The sequence below is a fragment of the Brachypodium distachyon genome, chromosome 5 (genome assembly GCF_000005505.3).
Source record: "Brachypodium distachyon strain Bd21 chromosome 5, Brachypodium_distachyon_v3.0, whole genome shotgun sequence".
NCBI lineage: Eukaryota > Viridiplantae > Streptophyta > Magnoliopsida > Poales > Poaceae > Brachypodium > Brachypodium distachyon.
Genome location: NC_016135.3, coordinates 26,705,682 through 26,717,304, shown reverse-complemented (window position 1 = coordinate 26,717,304; position 11,623 = coordinate 26,705,682). Strand labels below are relative to the sequence as shown.

General features: G+C 41.2%; 1 protein-coding gene across 1 annotated transcript; it reads right to left on the bottom strand.

Annotated features, from left to right (window-relative positions):
* Positions 1 to 4,870: 4,870 nt before the first annotated feature.
* LOC100828048 (protein RCC2) lies at positions 4,871 to 11,623 on the bottom strand. Its single transcript, XM_003580706.3, has 16 exons — positions 11,277 to 11,623; positions 9,749 to 9,810; positions 9,616 to 9,683; positions 9,379 to 9,500; positions 8,816 to 8,921; positions 8,633 to 8,684; positions 8,439 to 8,556; positions 8,332 to 8,362; positions 8,131 to 8,154; positions 7,918 to 8,042; positions 7,483 to 7,564; positions 7,197 to 7,319; positions 7,055 to 7,108; positions 6,901 to 6,970; positions 6,305 to 6,338; positions 4,871 to 5,456 (listed from the first exon to the last, which is right to left on the bottom strand). The coding sequence occupies exons 1-16, from the start codon at positions 11,506 to 11,508 to the stop codon at positions 5,116 to 5,118; spliced, it is 1,644 nt and encodes a 547-aa protein (XP_003580754.1). The 5' UTR covers positions 11,509 to 11,623; the 3' UTR covers positions 4,871 to 5,115.

Sequence of the window (11,623 nt, the reverse complement as noted above, 5' to 3'; positions counted from 1 at the left end):
CCGTGCACTAAAAACCTCGCCAGTTATTACAGCGCACTCGATATTGTATAAACTATTTCACCGTCAACATGACAAAGAAGATTCTCTCTACGACACAGATAGTACCGTGATCTGCTACTCGCATGTTGTCACAGTTAACCGGTGACCGGCAGTCGGATGGGATGGGAGCCAGGGCCTACGCTGCCTGCCTCTGCCTGGTGGACATGTGAGCCCGAGCAAAGTGGGCCACGTGCGCAACGTCGTCCGTCTGCCAGTGGGCCCCACGCCGGCACGTGCCTTTCTCACGTGGACACGTATAGCTAGCTCGCCACTAAATTACTGCCAGCCACAGCCACTCAGCCAGCCCCTCTCTATCTATCCCCCGGGCTGGCCGGCGACGACGCACGTTACAGCCACGTGCAGCTGTAACGACATTATCATCTTTTCTTTCCATCTATACCACTGCAGGACAGGTACAAGCTAGAGACATTTTCCGGTAACCCTCTTCTCCTCCTCCTCTTCTCACTCTCTTTGAAAAACTTATTGATCAACTTCGCTAATACTTTTTCCGTCTTATATTAAATAATTTTTTATTAAATGTATCTAGACGTACTTTAGTATATAAATACGTTCATATTTAAACAAATTTGAGTCACTTGACATGTGACGGAGGGAGCAGTACTGTGGTTCGAGGTGCTAAAACTAACACCAGGCATCGGATCCATGCAATGCAATATGCAAACGTACGTACACCTACACCACGGTTTGTTCGCTTTTGTTTCTGTCATAATCCTTTTTCTTGTTTCGTAGTACTAGTACTTGATCTTAAACTAGTCCTCAGTCAACGTCTGTTAGGAATGGTTATGACCATGGATCATGCATTTTTCACATTGATTTTGTACTACCTGACAACATTATTAGCTAGATCCTGATCACAAGAAGATCAAATGCAAAATTCGCTAGCTTTAAAACGCTAGGAAGTAAACTGATGAAGACGGAAAAAAAAACAATTTCTTGTGATCTGCATCAAGATCAAATGCAGATGTTTCACCTAGCTGGTAGGCTATGCAAGAAAGGAAGAAGCTAAAGGCCACTGTCCTCTCATGCATCTTCTTCCGCATTTGTTTAAACACATAAAAGCAAGGACTAAAGGAGCAAAGCGTATCTCCCATGGATAACAAAAGTCATGCCTGCCTGCCCAGCACAAGGGGGCACACCACACACCACCATCTTTATTTCTCTCCTCTTTTCTCCTCTTTGCAACAATGGGTTGCTTGTTTGAGAAGCAGACAACAGTGATTGGGGAGGCAGAGAGAACAGCATGTCATGCTCGACTCGATTTGCTCGTGCTTGGATGGACCAGATCGATAGCTCAAATCCCTTCTGATGGAGCATAATTGGGTTAAGGTTTGTTGTTGGTTTGCTGGTTCATTCTAGCTTGAAGGTGGTTAATTGATTGAATGGTCGATTAATTAGTTAATTAGGGGCCAAATGGGATGTCACTGTCAGAGAGTTGGGAGGCAGTGACAGGCTACTCCATGTTGCTTGTGGAGGAAAAAGAGCAGGCTTGAGAGGGGGCACAGGCCATCTGAGGGGACTGGTTCAGAGTGACTGCTTGCCATCTGAGAAGGATGAGATCCTATGGCAATTGGTGCCCAACTAGAACTAGGTCCACTCATCTGGGCAGCAGTAGCACATACATAAGAAAATTTCAAGGCAAAAATTAAAGCACATGCATAATTGCTATATCATTATAAAAGAAACTGTTTCATAAATGTTTCTAAAATTGCAGGACTAAATATATGATCACAACCATGAACGGGTTATTTATTGCCGGAATAACGGCCGAAATATGGAAGAACAAAAGTGGAAAATAAATGGTTTGATTTCCTATTCTTTTTAAGCCATGCTTAAGAGTAGGTACAGCATTTTCCATATATATTGGCATAAATGTGATTAGGACTATAATTAACAACCGATGCACATGCATGAACGGTTGTACGATTGCTGCTAAACACCACCTAATCTACTGATCTGGATCCTTGTTGGCAATGATGGGATAGCAAAACTATCCTAATATACTAATGCCATGTACAAAAAGAAAAGATTAATGCAAATATGCGATGCGATTATTTGGATGCTTTCACTTGTAAAGGCAGATGAATGCCAGCTCAATCCAGGATACATGTGTCAAACCTACCTACCAAGCCTTCCTGAAGCTGGGGCCAAGAGGAAAAAATCCACTTGATGTGCTGTTCTACGTTATGTACTTTCATGAATCACTCATGAAAGGTCAAATCAGGATTATTCTTCAAACAATTAATTAGTGAAGTCTTAAGAAGAAAATTTCAGCAGAAATGAAATGATGTATTAACAGAAAGGAGGGCTAATTGAACAATAGTTGATAAGAAGAGGTCGAGCTTCGATTTCAAATCAGATTGCTAGTTTATCAGGAAGACCCAATGGTAGCAGAACAGCTTTAGGTGGGGTGTTCTATCTGTTAGTTGAGAAAATTTTCTGTTCATGGTGTAGATAATTAACTGTTTCTAGGGAGAGGTACTGCTTATCTTATTTACGTATGCTGGAGAATAATTATAAGTTTCTTGCATTTCTCATGAAAATTAGAAACTTATGATTATAGCTGATGTCCATTGAGTTGTTCAATTTTTCCAGGTGAGAAGTCAGCTAATCCCACACAGGCACTGATGCTGACTCAAGAACAACTGAACATGTGATAGTTCCTAATTAATCCTATTTGCCTCTTGGTACCTCATCCCATGAAGTATCACTCTTTCTCTTCAGAACCATGAATGGCAGTAATGAAATCTAGTGCATGTAATGCAATTTATTATTTTCTTATTGGAGGAAAACACGATGCAGTTAATGACACTGAATTTATATAAAGGACAGCAGATGGCACCACAAACAACCAAACAATAGCTTTTTTTATAGATCAAAACAAAAGATAGGTTGGTTTTACTAACTTAAGGCGATGCACATGGATAGGACAAGTTACACAAGTGGATACAGTCCCAATGGTCCAATTAAGGTGATACCAATCTCTGCTCCATATATTGTAAGCCAAGTGAATAGCAGGACTTAGCTGAAGAAAACAACAATCCATATGACAAGATAGCTTAGCATCTAGGAATCTTGAAGAAATGGGAAGAACTGAAAATGACAGCTAGTGTTAGCTGGGTAGCTCTAATCCGGGAGTGACTTTTGCCCTCAATAACTAGCACGAGGACAAGGAGGCTTCACCTCTTTTCTTCTTCTTTTCTTCCTGTGTATGGATAAGGAGACCTCACCTAATTTGGTACTACTTGTTTATGGATGCAATTTCCATTCTTGTTTCCCCCTTTTATTTTCTGTTAGATAAGAGAGAGCCGTCTCTCTCAGGCCGTGTGTCTTTCCTATCTGTGCCGCCTAATTAATTGTTTTGACAGCATATTCCAGCATGATGTAAACCACACCCTAGCTACCATAGAAGAGATTAGAAGTTGCTCATGTGCTAGTGCTAGCTAGCTACATTGCGCCAAGCAACGCAATGGAAGTTGAGCATATACTACACTCTGTCTTGACATGACCGTTGAGTTGAGTATTGTCTACCGGAGGACAGATTGTGGCGATTCAGACAAGGCAGCCGAAACTCATTTGGTACGATGTGTTAATAAATGTCTTGTCACGATTGGTTGCCCTTAATTTTGTATTTGCCACATTTGAAGCTCACACTCCAGTTAATAATTCGTTTTGTACGTAATCAAATATGATGATTCAAATAAAAATGGAGAAAAACTTATATTGACCCCTATGCAGCCTTGTTCAACTTGAACCCTAGACAATAAAAACCAAGCGGCAATAAAGCTCTAAGACGTAATCTTGACCGGAGAATCCTCGAAAATCCAACCCACTCCATATTCATGCCCTGGTCAGATAATCTCTACTAGTAGTATTTTACCATATAGCCTTGTGGGCTAGCTGTGTGGTCAATCAATCGTGAGTCCTTCCAGTACGTACCTTGATACGCAGGCCACGTGCTTCCGACCTTAGCTGCTCCACATCATTGCCACCGCTACATGCATGTTGCTACAGAGCCACTGGAAGAAGCAAGCCTTGCAGCACATGGACACGTGGAAACGTTCGTATGAATAATGGATGGATGGATGGATTGCGGTCCATTTTGTATATATGCAAGATTTCAAGCACAGCACTATTTATGCAAGTGTCCGTCTTGTTCCTTGTCGTCGATCGTCCTCGCAGGCAGCATCCAATGGCCCAATGAATAAATTGGACGATTGGGACAGGGACGCATCGCATGTTGCTGCTCACTAGCTGCTATACTCGATCCGTATACACATGCATTTATTTATAGATGTGCAAGGAAAATCGGAGAACATACAACGGTTGGATTTCATCAAAGCCTTGCCTTATCGTGTAGTACGTACTAGTGGTACTGGAATATGCCATGAGTGGATTCAGAGGATTGCGTATGCTAATTATACTAGTGGTACTGGAAGAAGATGAATGCAAACTGAATGATAATGCCCTGCAGGGTACTACTACAAGGGAGCCAAAGATGGTTACAGTGAGCCCTGATTCGATCTGGTCCTGAGCGAATAAAGCTGGCGCAGGACGACAAACCTGCAAAGCTTGATAGGCTCAGTTAGTCTCGGAGTTGAGCCACCACCAACATATAGGACCATCTGTACGATGTTTAGATAACGCAACCTGCATTGGCATTTCCAATGGATTAGTCCAAAACCAGATGGTGGCAATGAGATATGGCATACCTGGCAGTATCAGGAAAATTTGGGCATCAAAACCTTGTTCCGAAGGCTCTGAATCACTGATGCTAGAGATAGGCATAAACTGCTTTTGGGAGGGTTCCATATGATTGGGTAGAAGAATTCACTCAGAATGACCAATAAATGATGCTGTTTTAGAAGTTAACATTCCAGATTCATAATCACAAGGTACTACATTCGGAAGACATTCCTTTGAATTACAGGCAGTCAGAAAGAGTGAGAGTGGGCATTGCTAAGAAATGAGTACTCTCAAATGGCTGGGCTGGATCACATCAGGTGTTAGAGATCACTTGATCTGATCTCAACAAAAGATTTGCCAAGGTTTAGACCATCACTTGCGAGGTCTCCCTCGGCCTCTCTTCGCACCTCGCCCTGAGCTTTCAGCTTTCTGCGGAGGGCTCTCAGTTTTCTTCGGGCGGCCTCTGCCCCTTCCAGATGGCTTTGGATCCGGAGTGGCCTTTTTCGCTCCCCTTCCTCTCCCCCTATTAGATGGTTTGCGGCCACGCCCACCCTTCGTGCCCTTTACTACTCCATTTTCATCATCTTCGCTGTCATCTTCGTCCTCATCCTCTTCTGATTCAGAAAGGTTATTGTTTTTCTTACGCTTATTGGACCGTGAATTGGTGCTAGCAGATGCCTTCTTGGTTACCTTTGCTTCTACTCTCTCTTCTACTGCAGTGAACAGTCGAAAACCATCCGTGAGCAGGGGTGAATAACAGGATAGTAAAAGACATGGTAAGCATTTTAACATTGTATTTTGTGAATTCGGTAAGATGGCCACAAAACCAAGATCTTGAATACATTGACATTACAGAGATTGGTAAAAAATTGAGCTTTAAAAAATACAGAGTACTAGATAAATCATTACATCTAAATATGAAAGCAATATCCAATATAATTTTTACTGAAGAAGTACTTGAATGGACCATACTAATCAAGAAGGCTAGTGTTGTCAAACATCATATTGGATATTGCTTTCATATGAAAGCATATTCACTTATTCAGTGCAACAGGAGGCTAGTGTTGTCAAACGTCATACCAACCAACACACATGCAGTTACACTTTCTAGTGTTATACTGCTGACAAACATGGCATTTCTGTCATGGTCCTCCATATCACGGCTGGCCAATCAAGGTGCCACTGACAAGGTATTGAAGTTAATGAGATGAAGGTCCAGAATTCATATCTCTAAAGTTCTGGTGCTTGACATCCATGCTACGTACTCACAATGACGAAAGAAATATAAAGATCATTATGCACCAGACAGTTGTCAGGTTCTTGAGATCAAAGCATTTAAATTGATAAAGTTACTAACTAACAAATAAAACTAAGCAGAAATAATTATTTGATAAGATAGTTAATTATGTGATAAGAAAGGAAATATAAGAAAACAAAGGTAAACTTTCCTTGTAAGAGATCAAATCAAAACAAATAGGATTTCATTTAACCACTATAATATTCAGGCTTGCAGAACAATGCATTTTTAATCACCGTGAAACAAAATAAGATCAATGCTAACCTTGAGTGGAGGTTTCACCGTCATAAATATCCAGCTGAGACAAGAAAAACATGTGATCATATATTAGCTGGGTAACAAAAGAATGCAATAGCACATTCATATTTGTGAGGTTGTAAACTAACCACAGATGCTGGGTGTTAAAGTCCTTATCATTATTCTAAGCACTACAACTACAAGAAATGGCCAAACAGAGACAGGTGCAAACTACACAGGCATAAGGTAGAACACACCGTCTAAGAAGAAATTATGTGAATGGATCGACATGAGCAACAAGTTTTGTGTCACTGTAACCACCCAGCTTACTTCATCATATTTAGATCACCTGGGTGTATTACTAACATGCTAATTTGTCTGTTGAGGACAAGTGTTGCATGTTAGTAAAGCATAGCTCACCTTTCAGACTGCAGGGCCAAAAGAAAGTTCCTAGAATTCAAATGCGGTGCATAAGATCTAATATACGGTGTAGAATACATGATACTTTAGATACGAAAACACGTCACAGCATACTGGTACAGAAATTGGCATTGAATTTTAAACTCTTAGTAACTCTAAATAGGCAAAAAAAGAAGTTCATGCATGAAAGCATATAAAGTTACCTCATCAAGCTTATCGCCAATCTTTGCTCTGTCCACAATAATCAGAGACATTCCATATCCACAACCAACACTGCAGAAAGTGTTCTCGACTTAATATTGACTATAGTACTAACAGGAGATGCAACTCGATATAATATCAATTTAGTGCAATGACCTTGTAACATGCATGCCTTCAAGACTGTCAACCTTTTTAGGATTCGCAGATGACCTATATCACATGGTAATGCATAGCAATAACTTGTAAGATAGCAATAATGGTCGAAATTTTTCTAGGCTGGAATTTTAATTATACATACTTTTGTCCATTAGGGCCATAACCGAGCTCCCCATATTGGGCAGCGCCCCAGCTTATGCAAGAATCATCTGCACCAACAACGTGGTGCATGTTACCAGAAGCCATGCAGCGGATATTCCAACCACTGAAGCAAGCAAATCATCAATTAAACACATAAATTAGGATTGTGCTATTTCAACATGTAGCCAATTGTTGCACTTGCAACAGGTAAATAACTGAAAGTATTGATGTCGATTTCACTGCTCATCTATCATCACTGGAATTACTATGGTTAGTTTAGCAGGAACCTTAAATCCATTAGTGGCTTTGGATACATCCAATCATCGCCTGTATTCTTCATCTTTCCCCACATATACAACTGTCCGCCACCTAATAATCAAACAAAACAACCAATAATTGATAGTGTCGTTGTAACCCTAAATGCACAAATCAACACCAATCTGGTTGACATAGTTTAAGGTATATCAATAATGTGGTATGCAATCACAGAGAATATTCGAGCTTAGGACAGAACATAACTGAATACAAGCTTAAATCACAAGGTAAGGTATTTCTAATAGCTGTTTGTGCCATGTAGATGTAGTATACTAGGCAGTCTACAAGCTCAAAACTGGTAGTTCCTAATTATTTTTAAAGATAGAGACCAATGATGAAAATCTAATGATTTATACCCTAAATTGCATTATAAAATAGTCTGTGCACCAGATATAGCTATATCATACCAGCAGTGCATGCACAACTGGCAGAACCAGCTGAAACAATAGCATTGGGAGGCAGAACATTGTTCTTTTGAAATACTTCAACGAGGCGAGGTTGCCACTCATCCTTCTGTTCTCTGTGGCCCAACCTATGTAATGAGCAAGTAGTCAGATGACTAGATGAGTAATGTTAGATATATCACGGTTGTAGCAAGATGCGGGACAAGAATATATTACCTTCCATATCCGCCAAACCCCCATCTGGCAAAAAAAAAGAAAGAGAGAAAACTGTATTAGAAAAGAGAAAGCAGGGACCTGAAGAGATCATGTATATGTAAAACAAAAAGGGACTCGGTACAGTATATGTAGAAACAGTGGTGAGGATGAACTATTTGGAAATTTTAACTGTGTCAAACAAATGAGGAATAAAGAACATACGTGTAGACAAAACCACTTGAATCAACTGCAACTGCAATGCAAGTAAAGGAAAAGTTTAGATATTAGTGAATCTCAAGACTCAAAATATACAAGAAAATAGAAAGAACCTGTATGATTTGTTCCGCATGCAACTTTGACGATAGTTTTCTCAGACAACACAGCTATTGCCCTGGGACGGGGCTGGGGATCATATGATAGCTTTACTGACGAATCCTTGGTATTGTACTGCAATAGCATAAATCACAATTATTGATAATAAATAAAATTGACAATTTTGATGTGTTACAGAGTAGCAACAAACCTCGTTGTCGGTTCCATGACCAAGTTGGCCATACTGGGGAAGACCTGCCGTACTGAATAGTACAGAAGAATTAAAAACACCGTTTCAGAATCTGACAAACAAAACCCACTAACTACAGCGAAAGAAGATATCAACCAAAAGCAGTTGAAGATCTTTAAGTTTCATAACTTCAGTAGAACATACAGTATAGAAGAGCCCTCGACAGATGACAGCCAGACAGTAAAATCACCACCACAGACAGCAGCAGTTACTTCAGTAACAAGACAGGGCACTGGCAATGTCTCGATTTCTGCAGTAATATTAGAACAAAAGGTACAACAAGCAAGAGCAGTGTAAGAAGCAAAGGAGAAAAAAAGCTGTCCAAAATATTCTGAAAGTCTATCATCCAGATACCTGAACAACTATTAAAAGACTAATATGCTGAAATACATGATGCAAATAGTACCAGTGAACAGGTCAGAAGTGTCAATCAATCATAATTTATTGCAAGAGTAAGAGGAAATTCTGGAATGTCTTTCACTTTTTAACATAAATTCAAAGAATATGCAATAGATTACACGAGATACTATTTAGAGCGCTAATGGATTGTAGCAGCTGGCATGTTGAAAAAGTTCTTTAAAAAGCAAGTATTCTCCAAGAAGACATAGCATAAGTGCACAAGCAGAGATGATTTTTTCACGCAAAAAACGTACAATACTGATGCCATGTCAACGAACAGAAGAAATAAATAAGTCTAAGGTACCCACCATTCCTTAGGGATCCCGTCCCCAGTTGTCCATATTTGTTGTGACCAAATGAGAAGGCCTTTCCGTCGTCAGTTACAACCACAGTATGATTTTTTCCAATACTTGCTTTAATTATTTTATATCTGCGGAACTAACAGCACCTCGTTAGCATTTAAAAACACATTGAGGCAAACTTCTCACCTTTAAACACAATTAACATGCAGATACAGAATTTTGTATTGCTGACAATCATCTTACTTCGATAGTTCAGAAACAATGGTCGGTAGGTCACGCTGAACAGTATCCCCATGCCCCAGCTGCCCCTTCTGCTAGAAAGTAGTAGTTTTCAGTAACAAACCAAACAAAATCGACTATGAAGTCATATTTATACCTCATTGCGACCCCATGTATAGCAACGACCATCAGCACCCAAAGCAACACAATGGAAAGCCGCTAGCAAAACATAGCAAATCATTAGCAAAGGGCACAAGTATGTACAAATCCCAAGTATGTAAAACTGCCAACAAGATAGAAATTGCAACTAAGGATGACAAAAAAGGAAAACAAGCATGGGACGATAAAATAACTAACTTGTTTCTATACTACCTCCCTCCCACGAAATTAGGTGGATAACTTTTTGGCGGCGCTCCAAATTAGAAGACGCTTAGGCCACATGCAGCAGTGTACGCGTTTAGAGAGCAGAAACGAGTGGACCCATGAAGAGCAGGAGCCACTGCATGCAGTGAACGAGAGGATTAATTAGATAATTTGCATGTGAACGCTAATCCTCCTTTGTATTTGGGAAAAACTATATGCTCTATAATATGGAAAGGAGGAATGTTATGCTATTCCACTTTCTGTTTAGTTCTCACAGAGCAATGTGTAGTGTTGAGCAAATCCAGTTTGTACCCTTCTGCAGTTACCTTGATTATGCACTTCCCTACAGTACCTTTGAATTAAATTGTGAGATCAATAAAAGGCAAAGGTATCAGAGACTCAGGATTGAGACCCTAGTGGCTGTTTACCACACGCTAGCCAGGCCGCGGCATCAGGAAGTCAACACATGTCAGAGGGAGTGGGTTTGGGGGCGGATGGGAGGGAACACGTATTAGATGGCACGGACCTAGTTTTCTTGACTCCAAAGAGACCTAACTTATTGGGCAAGGAGTATCACCCTAATCAACTAGGGTTCTGCAGCCTTACATAAACCAAACTCATGTGCCTAGGCACCTAGCCATCTCTAACCATAGGTCTTGCAGCGATATAGTGCCCACATGAGACATGACCGCATACATGGAGAAAATTCAATGTGTCATTTCCTGTTATATATTTTATATGAGTAATGTTTTTTTTAGGGAAATATGAGTAGTGTTTGTGAAAAAGGGTAATAACATAATTTCTATGAGCTATGTGCTCCTTCTCAAGTAATTCACATGATTTATCGTGTGTGTTGTCTCAGATAAGTTTAAACACTATACCTAAAACTCATTGTTATGTGCGGTATCTCAAATAGGTCATAGTTTAAACACTTGGAAAACTCACCCCAAGGATACGTGATGGAAAATTCAGTCACAATGACTGCTTTTGGGGCACGATTCATTTCAGGCACGCGCCCAGAACAACCCCAAAATAACAATCATATTGATGTTTACTGAAAATGACCTATATATCGTTATGAAGCCATTTGCAGCATCAACTAGCTAAAGCCTAACATAATGGCAGCGTTCCAGAATAACCTAACCCCTGAGCACCCACGGACAATCTCTTAAACAGTATGGCCAGAGGCCAATTCTATTTCCCCTCATTCCACACCCACGCATCTCTAATCACCAACCAATCCATTCAAACATTTCAAAGGCATAAGCAGGCGCCAGTAGGACACCATCACAGGCACGGACAGGAAGCGAAGGGAGACTCACTGCAGCCTGAGGCGACGGAGCGAATGTCCACGCCGACAAGCGGCCTCAGCCGCGACGGGGACAGCAGGTTGCCCTGGATCCCCCCGCCCACCGCCTTCTGACCCATGGTCCTGACCGTCGCGCCGCAGTACAGCAGCTCCCCGCCGGAGCCGCCGTCCTTGGCCTCCGCCTTCTCCTCGCCTTCGGTGGCGGCAGCGGCGGCGGCCTTCTCGGGCTCGGCGCTGGCCGACATTCTCGCCGGCGGCCGGGAGATTTTTGGCAGGAAACCCTAGATTTGGTGGGAGGAGGCGGAAAGGGGAAGCGAGGAAGGCGATTTGAAATTAAAACGATTACTACCACTAGGAGTA